Genomic DNA, 20,414 nt, shown 5'->3' on the forward strand with positions numbered 1-20,414 from the left:
TTCAATCCAATCCATAACAAATCCAAATCCAATTCAATCCGATCCAAATACAATCCAAAACTAATCCAAGTGTATTACGTTCATAATCATGTTTGTTTTCGTTCTCGTGATTCCAATCCAAATGCAATCTATTTTCAATCCAATCCAAATATCTTCCAAATTCAATCCAAGTCTAATTCAAATCCAATCCAAATCCAATTTAATCCAAATCTAACCCAATCCAATCCAAGCCAATTCAATACAATTCGATCCAAATCCAATCCAATCCAATTCAAAATCAATCTGAATCCAACCCAAACCAATCCAAAACCAATCTAAATCCAATCCAATCCGATCCAAGTCCAAATAAATCCAATCCAATCCAAAACCCTTCCAAATTCAATCCAATCCAAATCCAATCTTATCCATTCCAAGTCCAATCTGATCCAAATCCAATCCAACCCAAATCCATTCCAAATCAAATCCAATCCGATTTTCTTTACCAATATTATCAATTTTCGTTTCTATTTATTTTGCCTTGTTTTTTTTTCTCATTTGCTTCTAAAACATTTTATTTTCTCTTTGCAGTAATCTCCTCCAGTTCATTCGCTTCAAACCATCTTAACAAATACTTGAAGTGTGCTCTATAAAACCTTGATTTTATAAGAATATTTCATCTAGAAGTAAGTTTTACAAGGCTCTCCATAAATTCTTCAGTATAGCACATTCAGTTGTATTGTGGATTATTTTTGCTGATCACAGTAAAACCCAATGTATTTACTAAGCTCATTCTTGAGTCACCCTTAAAACTCCATGTTCTCGAACAAAAATCTGAACTCTTACTCAAAAACTGATTCCAATAACAAGTTGTAGCACTAATTTTCAATCATTTCCTTTCTTATCCATTCCAAGTCCAATCTGATCCAAATCCAATCCAACCCAAATCCATTCCAAATCAATTCCAACAGTCAGGCTGTAACCACTACAGTTAGGTTGACATTTGAGGAATGTTTTCACGGTTTATTACGAAACTACCGGCACAAAAGCAGTAACAATTTTAATCTTAATATTATTTGTTTACCAATGGCAGATATAAAGTGGTATCATAGACGTATGAAGTTTGTTTTCATGAACTGAGTTCATGATTCAGTGATCCTGCTTCATGATTTCATGACTTAACTTGCTACTTTACAGCACCAAAATTGGAATCATAAATAACAGACATCTGAATACATGAAAAGTGCTTATGTTTTCATGACCTGTGTTCATGATATCAGATCCTGCTTCATGATTTCATGACCGAAATTGCCACTTTTCGTATCAAAAATAGGAATCATAAATGACAGTTGACTAAATCCATGAGTATTGCTTATGCTTCCATGAATTTCAACAGGTTTAATGATTTGAGGATTTCAATTGATATTTTTCTTCGCTAAAAATTGAAAACGTAACGTATAGCCGACGTTATTGTAAAATGCTTCATAAGCTGAGACTCCACTAAGCTGAAAATACCTGAAGGTCGTAGACACAAAAGTCAATTTGGACAAATACTTACCATACCAACCATCTCATTGAGCCAACGTTGGCTTATGAGTAGTGTGGCACAAACAAGGCAACAGTGCGACGCTAAAAACAAAATCTCTCACTGTTGTTCGTAGGCACGCTTAGGACAGTTGAATTGGGCATCTCAGAGAGCCGAAGGAGATGTAGGGTTGTGAAGGAGAAAATGGGGTCGTGACGGACTTTGGTTTCAGGTTGGCCGATGGCGCTGCAGAATCGTTATCCGTTATCCGTTGGTTAACGCGCCCAGTCTAGCGTATTGGGAGTCGTGGGATCGAAGCCCACCAGAACGATTCTATTATTTTTCACAATCTTACATTTCAATTTGCGATTATTGTTTTAACATGGTTCATTCGTACAAATATAAACAAAAAGCTAATAAGCAACCATTGCACAATGGTCCCAAAGCCATATCTTGGAAGAAAAAAGTGGTTGCACCTATAGTCGAATTCCGGCGCGTATTTCCTTCGAAGAAAAGAAAATTTTTGGGTCGCGAGTTATGATTTTTTTAAATAAAAAGTGTTCCGAGCACTTTTGAAACATTCGATGGCGCAACTTTTTGCCGAAGAAACTACTGTTTTATCTCTTATGGTTACAGAGTTATCGGAGCTTTTCTTCGTAAAAAATGTTATTTTTTACTTTATTTATCATGCCAAAAATGTGCAAAATTGAAAGTTCTGAAAGTGTTTCTTACAAAGTATTCATAAAAAATCAACGCTTTAGGATATATTCACCATAAAACGAATTTTATATGATATAGAAAGTGAAAAAAGGGATAGTTGCTGGAACAACCAAAAAACTGTATGTAAAGTCATTTAAAATTGAATATACATGTATTGATATAAGATCGATCACAGTAAGTGAAAACTAAGGAGTTAGGAGTAGGAAAGTTATTTGCTGAAGCAGTTTTAACAGTGATCCATGGAGCATTAATACATCAACAAAGTTATGTTATTTCACGTGACATAAAGTTTGTCCAACTAACCTATGACGTGCTACCGCTTCGGCTTACTAAGCAGAAGGTCATGCGTGCAATACCGGTCCCATTTATAATATTATCAACCCTACACGATAACAAAACGTATAGTTTGAAGAATTCCTTCAAATTACCAAAACCTTACTTCCCGTGATATCCTCTCTTCGTAAGGGCAGCATTCGCCTGGAATGCATGAATCTTAAACAAGAGCCAGATATAAGTCCCAAAAGTCTGTCTAAGGTAACGAACCAGAAGATGGGCCTTGATCGCTTAAAAACTGGTTCAGCAAATAATTTTCCTTCTTTCAACTCCTCAGATTCCGTTTACTATGATCGATACCAATACATGTGTATTCAGTTTCAAATGACTTTACATACAGTTATTTCGATTGTTTTAGCAAATATCTCGTTTTTCGCTTTCTTTACCATATACATTTTGGTTTATGGTGAATACATCTTAAAGCGTTGATTTTTTTTCCGAATACTTTGTATGAAACACTTCCAGAACTTTCAATTTTGCACATTTTTGCTGAAGGTACCCAAGAGCTATGTCGATTATTTTTCAAGTTATGGACGATTTTCGTTTAAAAACATATTATTATCAAAATTTTGTCAATATTTTCAAACAAAAAACGTCCCCACAGTTTTTTCACCATAAACAGAGAAAGAGATAATCTTTCTAATGGCGACAAAAGATTGAAAATCCGTTTGCGCCTTTCGGAGATATCGGCATTTGAAAAAAAAAAACATTTCTTCGAAGAAAATATCGGATCACTCTGTAACCATAAAAGATAGAACAGTAGTTTCTTCGGCAAAAAGTTACGCAATCAAAAGTTCTATAAGTGCTCTGAACAAAGTTTTTGCGAGAAATTATCGTATAAAAAGTTAGCAAGAAAAAATTTGATTTTTCAGTACCACCCTAACTTTTTTGTCGAAAAAAAAATCATAACTCGCGACCCATAAGAGATAGAAATTTAGATTCTTCGGAAAAGTTGCTCCAAATCGGTTGTTCTAAAACATTGTGTAGGCCTAAATGCGTCAGCAAAAAAGTTTATGTGCTGATCTCGTAAACCATGTGGGCCATCCTAATTTCACATCACTGAAAAAAATGTCTGAAAAATATGGAGAAACTTTGTCGAAGACACCATATATGTAAAATTGACAGTTTAGGCGACGTCATTCTTATCTTCCTAGATATGGCTTTGAGACCAATGTGCAATGTGAACTTCTCTACGGGGTGACAATAGGATAATTTTCATACATTTACAAATCAGTGAAAAAAAAACCAAATATGTTGAAAAAAAGTTGTAAATGCGTTACAAATGAACATATTAACATACCATAAACATATTTTAGGTTAAATTACGAGAGTTACCTAACAATCAACTTGAACATACGCGTTTTTACCCATCCGATCCTCCGACAACGACAACCTGAATTTAATCATTATAAGAAACTTTTTTTTCATGATTTCAAACATTATACTACCGCAATGAGAATATATACCGAGGTGTGGAAAAGACATTTAGTGTACGTGATATCCGTGTACGGTGCTAAATGTTTCACAACTACAAGCGTGTGAGCTCCCATAAGAAGCCGCGTAAATTAGTGACGTAGTTATTTTTGTTTACGTTTTTTCTTAGTACTAATACATAGCCATTGCTTCTTCTTCCACACCATGGTATATATTCTCATTGATACTACCGTTCTGCGGTCCATATGGTGTACATAGAACATGTGGAAAGGCAGCGTAGAAAAGCAGTATGACTGGCATTTCAAAAAAAAAAAATGTATGGGGCCATTCATTAATCACCCTAGGATTTATGATGGAAGTGTGGATTGGAGATTTCTTACGAGTCGTACAATTTGTTTTTTCTTTTCATACAAAAAGTCTTTTTATGTGGGAGGGGAAAGGGTGTGAAAAATACCAAAATATGTCTTATGTAATTAATGGACGGCTTCCTGCAGAAAACTTTTTAAACTCGAATGATGCAGCACGTCGTACTTATATTAAATCGTATAATAAGGAATCGCATAATGTGTCCACTATGCCCTTAATTCCCCTATTCATGATGTTATGATCAAATGGTCGCTGTTTAGACAGACTGGGCTAAGTTTTTTTTAATGGTTTCAGGAAAATGTATCCTAAGCATTAGAAATATCAAAATGTGTTTGCTAATTTATTTATCAAATTATTGGATTACGTTTTTCTAATGGATCCAAATAATAATTTAAATATTTTAAATTGGAATGCTCGTTCTCTGAATGGTAAAGAGGACGAGCTGTTTAATTTTCTTACAGCTAATAACGTGCATATAGCAGTTATTACTGAAACGTATTTGAAACCTGGATCTAAACTCAAAAGAGATCCTAACTTTTTTGTTTATCGTAATGATCGACTTGATGGGGCATGTGGGGGAGTTGCAATCATCATTCATAGGCGTATAAAACATCAACTGTTTTCGTCATTTGAAACTAAAGTTTTTGAAACTTTAGGTGTTTCAGTTGAAACACAACTTGGTAAATATACTTTCATAGCTGCCTATTTGCCTTTTCAATGCTCTGGATAGCAAGTTAATTTGCTGGAGCACTGGCATGCGAAAATTGACTCGCAAAAAGTCAAATTTTTTTGTCATTGGTGACTTTAATGCCAAACATCGGTCATGGAATAATTCTCAAAGTAATTCCAACGGCAGAATTTTATTCGATGAGTGCTCTTCAGGATATTTCTCAATTCAATACCCTGATAGCCCCACATGTTTTTCCTCTTCTAGAAATCCATCTACGATTGACTTGGTCCTAACCGACTCTAGTCATCTTTGTAGCCAATTAGTTACTCATGCTGATTTTGATTCTGATCATGTCCCTGTTACATTTCAAATATCCCATGAAGCGATTCTCAATTCTATCAGCTCCACTTTCAATTATTTTCAAGCCGACTGGAATATTTATGAAACATTTATTGACTCTAATCTAGATGTTAATATTCCTTTACAAACAAAACTTGTTATTGACAATGCTCTTGAAACTTTAACAAATTCCATTGTTGATTTGGAAAAAGTGAGAACTATTATTAAAAAAAATCAAAAATATGAAAGCTCCTGGCGATGATGGAATTTTCTACATCCTCATCAAGAAACTTCCAGAAAGTAGCTTATCATTTTTAGTTGATATATTTAACAAATGTTTTCAATTAGCATATTTTCCTGACAAATGGAAAAATGCTAAGGTTGTTCCAATTTTAAAACCAGACAAAAATCCTGCAAAAGCTTCTAGCTATCGTCCAATCAGTTTGCTATCCTCCATCAGTAAACTTTTTGAAGAGGTCATTTTGAACAGAATGATGGTCCACATCAACGAAAATTCAATTTTTGCCAATGAACAGTTCGGATTCCGCCATGGACATTCGACCACTCATCAACTTTTACGTGTAACAAATTTGATCCGTTCCAACAAATCTGAAGGCTATTCTACTGGTCTTGCTCTTCTAGACATAGAAAAAGCATTCGACAGTGTTTGGCATGAAGGTTTGATTGTAAAATTAAAAAACTTTAATTTTCCAACATACATTGTAAGAATAATTCAAAGATCTGTCAAATCGTACACTTCAGGTTAATTATCAGAACTCCAGATCTGAAAGACTTCCTGTAAGAGCTGGTGTTCCTCAAGGCAGCATTTTGGGACCAATATTATACAATATTTCCACATCTGACTTACCTGAGTTACGTCAGGGATGTCAAAAATCCTTGTGTCCGGATGACACAGGCCTCTCCGCCAAAGGACGAAGCCTGCGTGTCATCTGTAGTCGATTGCAAAAAAGTTTGGATATTTTTTCTCATACTTGCAAAAATGGAAGATTTCTCCTAATTTGGAAGCAGAAAACTAAACCAAAAGCTCTTTATTTGAAACCTTCAAGTAGACATGTTGTCACGATGAGAGGGGTTCCAATAAATTGGCCAGATGAAGTTAAGTATCTAGGGCTCATGCTAGATAAGAGTTTAACCTTCAAAAATCACATTGAGGGCATTCAAGCTAAATGTAATAAATATGTAAAATGTCTCTATCCCCTTATTAACAGAAAATCAAAACTTTGTCTTAAGAACAAGCTTTTTATATTATATTTATATTTATTTTCTTCGTCTTCGGCATTGCTGTACAGACTGTATTGGTCTTAATCTAATGCAATACTCTTATTCTAGCTTTAAACTTATTTCTTCTCACATCAAAGTCAAAAACATCAACATTTAACAAATTAAAACATCTTTCAATCGGGTGATTTTGTCCAAATACCGTACGATATCTCGCGGTCCAGAACAACGAACGTGGGCGGGATCTCCGAGCCGGAACGAAAAAGTTCGCTTCTTGCAGAAGATCAGGGCAATCAATCCGATTCGTCAAGACATCGAAAGCAAACATTCTTTGGAGAAATACACGACGTGTTTGCAAAGGCTCAAGCTTAATTAGTTCACAGCGGTTCTCGTAAGGAGGCAGTCTGAGCGGATCGTTCCATGGTAGTCTCCGTAACGCAAACCGCATGAAACAACGTTGCACCCTTTCTATGCGAGAAATATGCGTTTCTTGATATGGTGCCCAGATTTGAACAGCATATTCGAGAAGGCTGCGAACGATTGCGCAGTATTGATATTCAAACAAATTTTCAGGCCAGCCATGTTGTATGCTGTACCAATATAGACTAGCTGTTGTAATACCAGGAAGAAAGCTCTGCAGAGAATTCAAAATAAAATTTTGAAAATGATTCTGAAGCTTCTTCCCTGGTATTGTACCAATGAGTTATATAGAATATCCAATGTTGAAACATTGGAACAAATGTCAAATAAAATAATTAATAATTTCAGGCAAAAATCGTTACAATCTTCTATTGCCACGATTAATGCGTTATATGTTTAGGTTAAGTTAGGTTAAGTATATTCAAAGAGTTTTTTTTCTCTTATAAGTAGGTGAAATCAACTCACCTGTAAAAAATCTGAACTGCTTCGGCAAATGAAATGTAATATGTTGTTAATAAAATGTTAATAAAATCTTAAATTTGTTTTACCAATTTAGGATGATAGTGTCGTCTAATAACACAGAACACCAAGATATAAGAAATGAATATAATGTGATGTTTGGAATAATACTAATAAAAAAAAAGAAAAAAAATGTTTGCTGTTATAACAAATTGAACATATCTGTTTGATGGTACGTTTGTATCAAAATAGCATAGGAAAAATCGGATATTATGAAGTTTTTAACATATCTCTAGAACGCCAAAATTTCATCTAGTACGGCCTGTCTAAAAACCGACCAAATACAATTCATTTTTGAAAAAAAAAAACAGAAACTAATAGCTAATTAAAATTATTGACTTTAGTTTTGGACAAATCTAATGTTCATTCATGTTTTTCAGATAATAAATTGTGAGGATGAAAAATTAAAATTTGGTTTAAAATATAACTAAGTTTTGAGAAATGCACTGAAAGTCATATTTCATAACATGAAAATTTACCTTCAAATTGCGTGCATCACCTCCAAATCCGAATATATTTGGCCTGAACTTCGATATTTCCCTTATTATACAACCATTCCATGAAAAACCGATCTAGTGGGTCACCGAATTCCATGAATATTTGCTATTTTGTTCCTTATCCGAAATAAGAATACACGTGTTTTTGGGATTTTATCTTGAAAAGTCAAAATCTTTAGCTTTTATTTCGTCCAAGAAAATTAAAAATCGGTCAAGCGGTTCAAAATTTATGATTTTTTAAAAAATAATCTTATTTTGCAAAGTCGCGATTTGTTTGGTCACTTTATTTTGGAAATGGTCACCCTAATCAAAAAATCCAAAAACACGTGTATCCTTATTTCATATAAGGAACAAAATAGCAAACTTTCATGGAATTCGGTGATTCACTAGATCGGGTTTTCATGGAATGGCTGTATATGATTCTAGTTTAAAAGAGCTGACGTACCTTTAATCTGAGTACTGCCTAAAGATAAGCTGCACCCTACTGTTTACTAATCCATGTATCGAAATGTTCTAGGTCAAACATCCGGTCGAGTGTACAGATTACCACGAGAACGAATACCGAGTATCCACGGAGTATCCACACAACGAACTGTAGAGGAGGCGAAGCGGCGGAGAGATTGTTCATAAAAAAATGTGATTGTTACAGGAAAAGGCAGAAAATCGGGCGATATTCATGCGAGTGTTCAGAGCTTTCTCGATCGAACGAGAAATGAAAAAAGCTGCACGGAAACATAGAAAATCGACGCCGTATGTTTTGAAATTCACATTTGATTGGTTATCCATATGCATAAGTAGACAGAGGAGGGTTAAATAAGGGAGTACAAAGCGGAACGCCGAAAATAAAAGCGCGGTTTGATTGCGCAAAACGCGCGCCGCCGCTCTCGGGAGAAGGAAAAGCAAAATTAGGCTTAAAACAAGCTCATTTCGCGTAGCGGTAGCGTAGAATTAACCGTTCGGCTGGGTGGGTATGCAAAAAATAAAGGGGAGACAATGGGGCCTTTTCCATTTTGAATGTGAGTTTCAAACTCGGTCAGTCGCACGGAAGTTCGGATCAGAGAGTGGCTCGGAGACTCGGGAAATCGCACCCAAAAACAACAAAAATCCAAAAAATAAATTAATTTACAAAAATCTACATTGAGACTTTAATTTATTTGCTACATGTATTGCACTTGTGATGAGACACATTTTTAAAGGCATTTTAGTTCGGATTTTAGGTTTCTACGTGCAGAGCCTGACGACACATGGACAATACACGAACAGTGAAAGACGCACAAATACATTGAAGTTGGGAAAGCGATCCTATTTCTAATCGATTTAGGGTGAAGAAGTGTAGATGATCCGAAAGCACAGCTTAAAGAATTTTAAGAGCACAATTCTAGAAAAACATGAAAGTTTGATCATGCTGCGTCTCAGACCGTTATTATCATAAAACGAATCAATTAAATTTGTGCTGATCAGTCGAATTGTAAAGCAGAACTTCATGTCTGGACAAAATTAAAAAAAAAAAAAAATGTTGAAACTTGCTAACTAGGTAGACTTATTTTTTGTAGAACATTAATTTGGAAAAATTGTAAACTATAGTACTCGTGTTTGAGAATTTTCTTTCTCTAACATACTTAATAAGTTTATTTCGTATTAAAAGCCTTAGAATGCTTTTATTTTTTCCAGATATGCAGTTTGGTCATATAAGTCGACTAATGAGCTCAAATTTGATTCTGATGGTAATGGTTAAGGGAGCTCCGTGCAGATCGATTGATCACCACTAGCGAGAGACCTATTAGTCATGTTTTCAGCTGAAACAGCTGCCTGGTTCTAAAAATGTGTGCCCTTGATAAGTCAAAGTGTGGTCTCGTTATACACTCGCCTTAATCAGAATTACTTCTTAATGCTCTTGCAAACCCAATCCATTCCATCCTGCGGATATAATAAAATATTCGATATTACAATATTATATTCCTACCCATCTAAAAATCTCACCTTTATACCGGTTCCCTCGAGTGCCGAGCAGCCCTGGATCTGCCAGGTTCGATCCTTCAGCTTGACCAGCTTGAGACATTCGGCAATCTCCGACGCTTTAAGTGACCCGGCTATGTCTTGCTTGTTGGCAAATACCAGCAGCGGGACCTGCCTGAGCTTATCATCGAGGAGCAGTTCGGCCAGTTCGTCGCCGGTTTCCTCGAGGCGCTTCCGATCGCTTGAATCGATCACGTAGATCTGAAAAGTGGGATGTAGGATGTAGGTTCTGATGTATGCTATTTAAAAACATCTTACCAGAACATCCGTGTTTTCGAAATAGTTTTTCCAATAGGGCCGGATCTTGCTCTGGCCGCCTATATCCCATACGTTCAGTTTGAAACCATCGGAGACTACGGATTTTATGTTGAAGCCAGCAGTGGGTGTTACCTAAGCATGGGTGGGGATAAACTTTGTTAGCCTGGCAGATATTCAGTTCCTTGACGAGTAAGCAGTCAATCAATTCGAGTCGAACAAGTCACTATGGGCGATCAGGTGGCCAATAATCGAAAAAATAATTTGTTCTGATAGGTTTTTCATAGTAAACACTTCTATAAAGTTACTCCTGAAATATCAGAGTAAGATCTTTTATATTTTCATTGATACAGTATGTCAAAGTTAGATTTTTTAAGAAAAATGATAAATTCAAAGCAAACACAAGGTACACATTGAATACAATATACTGCATAATCGTAATATTTTGTACAGATTATTATACACTGTCCGAAAGCTTATTCAAAAAGCTATCTAAGAAAAATAAAATACTTTAGGTCGGAAAAATGCGGGGAGTGCACTGAAAAAAATATATTTGATTTTATATCGAAACTTTACACATCCCACACTTTTTTGTCCCAAGTTGTCCCAGGCTAAAATTTATTTCCAAGGGTACTTTGAGATGTTAACGAAAGGATCGTGAAGAATTTAGATACACAAATTTGTACGTTTTTAATTTAGGGCTTTTTGAATTTTTCCAATATTTTTAACCGTTTTCTATTAAAAATAACTCAGAGAATATGTTAATATCACTAAATCATTTATATCATCATTTCTATGTAAGTTCTAACATTTATAATGGTTTGCACAAAGTTAATCGCATATATGGCTTATATGCATCATTAGTAACAAAACTTATTATTTCGCTATAGGCCCTATTCAAAAGTTAGTCTCGAAAACTTGTTTTTGAAAATAAAACATCAAATTTGTATCACAAAACTAATGAATACGCCATGAGATAGAAAACATATTTTTGCCGCCAGTTTGTATGGAAACCGCCCATAGTGCAAGTTTAAGGCAGATATTAGGGTCCACTTGCTGGTCCAGTATTTTTATACTCCTTCATCTTCTTCTTCTTCCTGGCGTCACGTCCCAAAAGTATTTTATATCATATCATATCAAATGTCGAAAATTTTATCATAATATTCCTCCAAATGGTTTTGTAGTGATTATTTTCAGTCAGCCTCAGGCTGCATATTTCTTAAATAAAATATATATCTGTTTGGCCAAGGAGAACAGCAGCAATGTATCTTTTTTTTGTAATACCGTACCCTTGGTTCATTTTTCTCCTTCATACTCCGCCATGTTTCTCCTCACATACTCCGCCAAAGATTGACGTGTGCTTCCAAGAACTCCTTGCCGTTGCAGGTCCTCTTCGAGTATTGTATCAGCATCTTGTACATGGTACACTTAGTACGTAGGTGAAGTTTGCCAGACCGCAAAGTTTGGTGAAGTCCGTAGTAAGCACGACTTCCGACAATTATACGTCTTCGAATTTCATTGCTGCATCCGACGTAGACAAATTCAACTATCACTTCGAACTCATCTCCACCGATCATCACACGTCTTTCGTTTTTGACGTATTTACCTTCAATCCAACCCTTTCTGCTTCACGTTTCAGCCTGGTATACTGCATCACCTAAAACGTTCTTCCGACAATGTCCACGTCGTCAGTGAAACAGATGATCTGACTGGATTTATTGAAGATCGTGCCCCGCATGCTTAACCCTTTTTATCCCACAGCTTTGTTCGACAATTCAACTATTAAAGCGGCGATTCTAAAAGGAGTGCTTGAACAAAAGTTGTTGCAATAAGCTGCAAAATTATTCCAAATCTCTATGAAATTTTGTTGATTGTTTTTAAATAGTTTAACCTTTAGTTTACTTATTTCGATGTTTGATGGGACAAATGAGCGCATACATTCATTCCAATCATTATTGAGCTAATCGTACCAATCCGGGTTAGCTAGCGTTCGTCAAAAATCGGTGAGTCACCTATGCTACCATGGGAAAGAGAGGCTTAAGTCCGCTTTTAGCGCAATATTAGGCAGGAAAGATCGTCGCCTTGTCGAAGTACATTGCGAGAGGGATAACGCACCCGATATCTTCACACAGCACTGTACACTATCCATCGTTGCCTTGATCCGTATAGTCAGCCGTTTTCGTCCATAATTTCCCATAACTCTTCACGGTCGATGGCCGATTTGAAAACAAATGAATAGGTGGTGCGTAGGAATTTGATATTCTCCACACTTTTGTAGGATCTGCCGCAACATAAAAATTTAGTCCGTTGTCGATCGCCTGTCCAGGAAACCGGCTTGATTACTCCCCATAAATTTGCTTGCTTGCAGTGGTAGACGATGGAAGATGACCAGACAAACCGCTTCATAGGCTGTGTTAAGAATAGTGATCGCTCGATAGTGATTCTCACATTATAACTTGTCATCCTACCCGTTTTGTATATTGGGTATAAGGACTGTTCATTTTATAAAGTGAACACTTTGTTCATGCTATATCTTTTTTATTGATTGATTTTTATTGATATTGATAAAATCGTAATCGGTTTTCTGGGCATCGTTCAACTATAATTCTACAATGTTATGGAAATATAAAATCTTACAAAATGGTTTTTGTTGAAAAACTAAATAGTTTTTCCAAAAACTCCTAAGAAAAACTGTTCGTCAAAGTTAAGCATTACTTTTCGCGAATCCCATTACCCCGAATGCCATTAACCCGAACGCCATTACACCGAATTCCAAAACCCCGAACGACCCATCATCCGAATGACATTATCCCGAATTTCAATATCATGGGGAAATGCCATCAATATCATCATATCGAGCTATTTGTGAATTCGGGAAAATAGCATTCGGGGTGATGGAATTCGGGGAAATGGCATTCAGGGTAATGGGATAGAATCGTTACGTTCTGTATTCCAGATCCTGACTATCAATCGGTGCAGACAAGAAGCCATGTTCCTCTCCAATACCAATCATACCAGCTGCTGCTGCCCATAACTGCATAACAGTCACATTCGACATTTTTGACAAAATGGAGTTAATACCATGGAGAGTCATTAAATGATAAATACTTTCGATCAACTTACTGAAATCTGTGAGATTGTTCTAGAAAATTCGAAAAAAAAAATACCAAGTTGTTTTGTCACATTGGTAATTATAACCGCATAACAGTCACATTGAGATTATAAATGAGCCTCGTAATGTAATATCAATGAAATTTCTATCAGAATTATTTTCTGACTATTCACCTAGTATGTAATATGAGTTGTACAAAATATCAGCCTCAAATAAGCACTTTTGAGGTCCTAGTATTTTTTAGAAATTTTTGTTTCCTCCCATACTGCCATAAAATGCACACTTGCCTTTCCATTTACTCAATGCCTACTTTTGTCGAATGTTACAAATATGCGGTTAAGGGCAGTGCTTTTTTGTTCTTGAACTGTTTGATAGCATCCTTAACTTCACTTATTGTGGGAGTTGGCTTGGCACGCCACCCTCATCCGCCGTACTGATGAAGCCATTCCTCCTGCTGCCTTGGTCTCCCCTCTCTGCGCCATTCAGGTGTTCATCGTAGTGCTGCTTCCAACTTTCAATCACCTCACGTACGTCCGTCAAGATACCTCTATCCGATCCCGGCACATTACGGCTCGCGGCACAAAGCCTTCGCGGGATGCATTGAGTTTCTTGTAGAACTTACGTGTTTCTTGAGAACGATACAGCTGCTCCATCTCTTCGCACTCCAACTCTTCCAGGCGGCGATTTTTATCCCTTAATAAATGGGTTTGCTGTCTTCGCTTCTGTTTGTATCGTTCCACATTTTGACAGGTACCGTGCTGTAGTATCATCGTCCGCGCTGTATTCTTCTCGACCAAAACCGTCTGACACTCCTCGTTGAGCCAAACGTTTTGTCGATTTCCTCCCACGCAAGGAAGGTCTTGGCTTTCAAGAGTTTTTGACTACACACTTAGATTAAATAACTGGGGTCGGTAAAATTTTACTGGGTTTTGGAACTACCGAAAAAGTCAGTAAAATGAAAACTGTCGCCACGCGTAATTGAAAAGCAAATTTCACCATGTTTTATTTTTTATCAATGTATGATATAAAAAGAAAGCTCTCTGCAAAATTTCAGTGAAAAATCTTTGTTTTTCGATTTCTAACATTTTTTTAGTGTACTGACTTTTTCGGTAGTTCCAAAACCCAGTTATTTTTACCGAACAGATTGAGTGTGTACAACCTATAGTTTACTGTCGATTTTATGGATATACTATTGATTTGTTTGTCAAAACCACAATAAATCACACCCCGTTCGGATATTCGCGAGTTAATGTTCGCGAACTATTTGCTATTTCTTGTGGTATGTTTTCTCGAGCAGGCTTTTATATCCTGCAAATAAAGAATAAAATAATATGTTAATATGTCCACAGTCCGAGAAGTCTCCTCTTCTGCGCTTACGGCAGCCAGTATTTATAGCTCAGAAATCCCGTAGGTACGATCAAATAAGAGGTACCAGAGTCATGAGGAATATCACTTGAGATAGGTAAACATGACACAGGCGAGTGCGAATTTACTCACACCAAGCCTGTATTCGAGTCTGTCATGTTTGTTTTGTATTAGTTCCAGTGTAAAGGTGCTTCATGATACGAATATTTCCACCACTGATGGCACCTTCTGCTGCGTTGTTAATGGCTACATTGACACTACTCCAGCTGTCCTCAAGAAGGGTTTCGGAGAGCATTCTCTCATCCGTAACGCTGTTTCAAGGCTTTACAAATACTCAGTTGTGATTTCGGGTCTTTTGACTCGCTCCAGATTGTACCGTCGCGGGTGTCGGTACCGAATGTTGTTTACAACGGAAAGTCGGGAAGTGCTCTGAGAAATCATACAAGAAGTATTTCAGATACTCTATCAGTAATTAGTAAAATTTTCCAAGGATTCATGAGACCGCTGTAAATCGATGAATTTACTTATAAGTGAGATACATTTTTTTCTGTTTGTCGATAAAAGCAATTGATGTCTTCGGAAAAGTTGTTGAAAATATTTAGTGAAAAAAAGTTGTCGAAGACATTTTTCCTTTATCTATTGAAATGGACGGTTCATGTAAAAACACTTTAAAAATACAACTATTCACTTATCTTTTTGACTGTGGTTGACATGGATTACAATGTTCTAGGATAAAGTGTATGTTTTTAAAAGACAAAACTTTGCGGAACTTATTTGTGTCTTTTAATGTCTCTTTCATTCTTCTGCTAGTGGAAAAATAGGTTATTTCCATGTACTGCCAGTCTTCAAAATTGCCTTTGAATTGCGTTGCTTTGATTCAGAAAACAAGGAGAAAGAGAATGCACGATCCTTATTTTTCAATCCAACAAGGCTTTGATTTGCTTGAATCATTTCGGTGAAAATACTGCATCATTTTTCTGAATCATTTGTGGCTCCTTGGACTAAGCGGGCTACGCTGCAGAAGGATAATAAAAATTGTTGGTAGGCTTAGCAACCAACAATGTTTTCTTTTCATCGCAAGGTCCCAAAGTGCGTGTCAGTACCTATCCAGTTGACAAATAAAATGTCTGCTTCTATAAATGGTGAACTATCTTGCGTGAACATAGTGATTCTCATGAAGCTGTTGTGTAGTATCAATTGATTGAACCAAAAGTCTTTTGAAGATGTTAATGTTATCTTTTTTATTATAGCCACAACCAGTTTCAACAGTCTTTCTTGGAGAATGATGATGTTGATGATGATGTGATGTTTCATCATATATGCATTCCTACGACATTGACGTCATGTACGAACAGGAGCATCAACCCTGTAGCGGATCGTCTCAAATTTGCATGTGATTTTTGGAACAGACTCATTGTATTTCAATACTTAGCAATATGTATATGTTATCTCATGTTTAATGTCAATAAAAATGTTTTGTATTACCTGTGAAAGTTCTACCATCACGAAAAAAGAAGTTCACATGTTATACACACCTCTATTCTAATTTTATTGGCATTGGTTTGGCATCCAGTTGAAAAAAAAAAATCAAAAGAAATTTTATTATTTTGCGACATTCCGGCGTAATATATTTCCTCTGATTTCATAAGACTGGGTGCCAAACCAAAGCAATTCAAATTATTGACAGCTCTATTCTAACTCTAAATTAGACAAAAAAAAAAAGTTTCCCTATTTAAGTCCATTGTATCCGTTAAGCAAGTTCTATTATGCATAGATGTCTTGCCTACAACGTTATTGAACATATGAACTGCCTCTGGCATGATAAGTTTATACTGCAGTTATACTGGTGAAATAAATGGCCTCAACTAGCAAAAATATAACTAACTTTTTACACCAAACTGTTTTTTTTTTTTCGTTGAAAGAGCTAATCTTTGAACTAATTCTATTATTTATATAAATTATAAGTTAACTCCCATGGTAAGTATATTAGATCTCAACACTTTTATTCATTTACTATACTGATAACATAGGCCCTAAGATAGGTTTCCTAAAAGGGGAATCAAGAAGTTCCAATTGTATACAAAGCTCGCTGAAAACTGGAATTTTGCATGGGGTTGTTTTATGTTTACCGAGGCTAGGAATCCGAGGTCTAGAGTATGCATTTGCGTTGAAATGATTTGAATCAATGATTTTTGATCAAGTGAGCACAGGAGCAATTGAATTGAAAAGGCGCGAATCCTACGCGAAGCAATTATATTTTCAAAGCATTCTTTTCAAAATATCTGTGCAGCAATGATGATCTTTGAAGACTGTGTTATGCGTATTTAAGCACTTTTCGTACAAGTGTGTCATAAGTATAACCCCAAACATGTGGGAAGTGAACATCAGTGCAAACGCCGGTTCGAAAACCAGTCCATTTCAAGCGTGTGCTAGAATTAGGGCGTAAGTCGCATGGTCGTTTTCTCTTCATCGATCCTCTCTTCTACGAATAAAGGTGACCAGGTGCAAACTTTTAAGCAGTTTTTCATATCAGGATGCTAGACGGTGATGCATTCTTGCATCGGGGGAAGAAAAATTGGCAATAAAGTTGCGTCTTGTCACCTTTATTCACAGAAGAGAGGATCGATGAAAAGATATCGATCATGCGACTTACGCCCTTATTCTAGCACACGCTTGATTTGTACTTCGATTGCAACCGCGGTTCAAATTTTGGTGCAAATCTTCGGTTGCATCCAAATTTCAGAACGAAGACACAAACGGAGAAACAGAAATTGTTGATATCCACGCTTACCAATTTCTACTCATCGTGTCTTGTTGTTTAGTATAGTAAAATCCGTGATTTTTTCATAAAGTTACCGATAAGTGTTATTTAAAGTATTGATCTCAGTTGATCTGCTTAATTTAAACATTTATTCAAGCCTCAAGAGACTTGCGATTTGAACCAAAAAGTTCCATTTATGATCGTAGAAATTTATCCACGTGGATTTCAACCGTTCCCTGTCTGCCTGCTTTGTGCCATTATTTGAACCCAAGTTTGAATCGAAGTACACATGTACCGGGTTCGGTTTGATACACTGGTACAGAGACGAAGCGCGTTTGCGGTTCAACATAAGTTACAAGGTTCAAACCAATGTTGCACATCGGTTCGGTTCATGGGAAGACTGACTGTAAATGTTTATGACACATTTGATGGAAATTGTTATAACAACCGACGCATACTTGGATTAATCTACTGTAGAATCTCAACACATTGAAATATTTTATACGCAGTTTACGCAATTTTGTGATATATTTAAGATAACCCGTTTATCTCGATATGCGCGGGAAATTATGCCGATAAGTGAATACCCCTAATCAAATTGTTTGTAGAACTAAACTCACCTGAGTTACTTCTTCGGAAGCCAACTGTTTCAGCAGTGTCGTTTTGCCAGCATTGTCCAACCCCAGCAGTAGAATCCTTAGTTCCTTCTCTGGAGCGGATCGTAGCTTCCTCAACAGAGACAGCAAACCCTTTCAAAGAAAAACAAACGATTTTGAATGAAACACGTGAACGTAGTTGCACCCACTAGTGCCCACGTGCTCGTAATATTCTCAGTGGGTTAATGTCAGGGAGTGGGTGCAAGTGTAAGCGAATGTTTTCAAAATTATCATTAGGTGCTCTGTCAATCCATCGGTTGCCTAGCGACTATCGCCAAACAATTTTCGGCTGTTTTCACCAAGATTTCGACGGTGTTAATCACCATGGATTAAGCCAATATCAACGCAAAAAGGTAGGTATTTCCATGTGATTCAAAATCTTACCATGTCCAGTGGAAAGTGTTGATAATTTTCAAGACAAAATTTTGCGATTTACCAATGAATTAGAGGTAATTTTGCGGTACGAAAACAAAACACGATCCCGCACGCATACCACTTTGTGTTATCGAGAAGAGCGCGTTCGCAAGTCGCTGGAGGTGGATTCTGCATTGCTCATTTGGTGAAAAGTGTGGTGAGAACGAAAACGGGTGAGCTTTAAAGCTTATCTTGTTTTCAATTTGACGGTTGAAAATGGCGCCTAGATTTTGGATCTACGGTTTCAACCCTTTTGAAATAGACGGCAATGGAGATTTGCAAGGTAAGTTTAATAACAAAGAATAAATTATACATTTCATGATTTTTTCTTACTTCAGAATTAGATCTCAGTAAATTTGTCAAAGATACCCAGGGTGAGATTATAATCGAACTTACTGCTACTCATGCTTTGGTTGCAACCGGAAGTTCGCTTTTATCATACTCCTGCATTACGGAAACATCGCACACCGTCGACTGTGGCAGTCGAATTGCTCATCTTTCGGCAAACAACTGGTACTGTTTGATCCTTTTGAAGAATGGCCACCTTCTGAAGTATGATATCTATTCGCAACAAACGAAAAAACTTGATTTTCTGTCGGTTGAAAATTCACCGGAATCTGAAAGCGTGGAGTCAATTTCTCACATCGCATGTGGTGATAAGGTATCGATTGCAGTTACTAGCCCAGGGAAATATGTATTCAACATTCCCAACAAGACGTTTACTTTTCCGAAGCATGTTCGCATCCGAAAAGTAGTTGTGGGACTGGAGCATTGCTTGCTGTTGACCGGAAATGGCGACGTGTACAGTTGGGGCTGTGGATTGTAAGTTATACCACGTAATCTGTAAAAAAATCCAACTCGAACCACTCTTTTCAATTTATTAACCATCACTTCCGTTTCAGACGCGGTCAGTTGGGCAACGGTGCGATAACTCCCCATAAGGAGCAACCGCAGCTGGTAGAAGCCCTGGCGGGAGTCAAAATCGTGGATATCGCAGCCGGCGGTTGGCATTCGGCGGCCGTGTCCTCGTTTGGAGATCTGTACTGCTGGGGATGGAACAGCAAAGGGCAGTTGGGACTGATGGACGAGAAACAAGTCAGGGGAACTGTGTTTGCGCTACCTCAGGTGATTGAAGTTTCGGAACAGGAAGACGATCAGTCGCAAGAAATCTCCATAGAAAATGTTCATTGTGGGAATTGCCATACCGTGGTGATAAGTTCCAAAGGAGAATTGTATTTTGCTGGAAATGATCTTCGGAAAAAGCTAGATTATGTTAACGTTGAGCGAAATCCGAACCTGAGTGGGTTTAAAAAGTTTGAAAGCTTTCCGAAAGTCGATGGTTTGAAGCTTTTGAAAAGTGGAGCGAATTCGCTCGTTTTTGTGAGCGAATGTGGTGATGGCGAAATGTCGCCATGAAGGATAAATTAAACTAAGAAGTTACGCTATTGTACGATAGGTGGCTATTGTTGGAAATTTATGTAATGATTTTTACTGTAATCATTTGTTTCATTTCCGAATAAATATATCCGAATGACATAGATAAATATTCTTGTACAATTCCGTTTATAGTACACGCGTATAGTACGCGAACCCCAGTTAGTTAATTAGACTATTTTTTGAACCATGTAGTTATTTGATGAAAGTATACCAGCCTTAGTTCATTACAAATTACCCATGTCGATATTCTAAATGGGTACCCTAAAACGAAGTATCTCTGATAATGCGGGTAACTTTGTTTGTGCCGGTCTCACAGCTTAGCTTAGCTTAGCTTAGACTGACTACACATATCAATGGTTG

At 36.8% G+C, this 20,414-nt stretch overlaps 3 protein-coding genes across 3 annotated transcripts in view; 2 read left to right on the plus strand and 1 right to left on the minus strand.

Moving 5' to 3' along the window:
• The window catches only part of LOC110681558, a 30,586-nt gene extending 21,127 nt beyond the window's left edge, over positions 1–9,459 (plus strand). Inside the window, exon 4 of the mRNA XM_021857632.1 lies at positions 8,556–9,459. Coding sequence (XP_021713324.1) covers positions 8,556–8,636 — 81 coding nt within the window. The 3' untranslated portion in view covers positions 8,637–9,459. The remainder of the gene's footprint in view (positions 1–8,555) is intronic.
• On the minus strand, positions 9,156–18,711 carry LOC5565056 (ADP-ribosylation factor-like protein 3). Its single transcript, XM_001649324.2, has 5 exons — positions 18,588–18,711; positions 18,168–18,296; positions 10,313–10,444; positions 10,019–10,255; positions 9,156–9,955 (listed from the first exon to the last, which is right to left on the minus strand). Exons 1-5 carry the CDS (start codon positions 18,588–18,590, stop codon positions 9,917–9,919), a joined length of 540 nt encoding a protein of 179 aa, XP_001649374.1. The 5' UTR covers positions 18,591–18,711; the 3' UTR covers positions 9,156–9,916.
• A 58-nt stretch (positions 18,712–18,769) lies between these two features.
• Positions 18,770–20,082, plus strand: LOC5565061 (probable E3 ubiquitin-protein ligase HERC3). Its single transcript, XM_021857633.1, has 3 exons — positions 18,770–18,900; positions 18,956–19,439; positions 19,520–20,082. The coding sequence occupies exons 1-3, from the start codon at positions 18,834–18,836 to the stop codon at positions 20,031–20,033; spliced, it is 1,065 nt and encodes a 354-aa protein (XP_021713325.1). The 5' UTR covers positions 18,770–18,833; the 3' UTR covers positions 20,034–20,082.
• Positions 20,083–20,414: the final 332 nt, after the last annotated feature.

Source organism: Aedes aegypti, chromosome 1 (assembly GCF_002204515.2).
Source record: "Aedes aegypti strain LVP_AGWG chromosome 1, AaegL5.0 Primary Assembly, whole genome shotgun sequence".
Classification (NCBI taxonomy): Eukaryota; Metazoa; Arthropoda; class Insecta; order Diptera; family Culicidae; genus Aedes; species Aedes aegypti.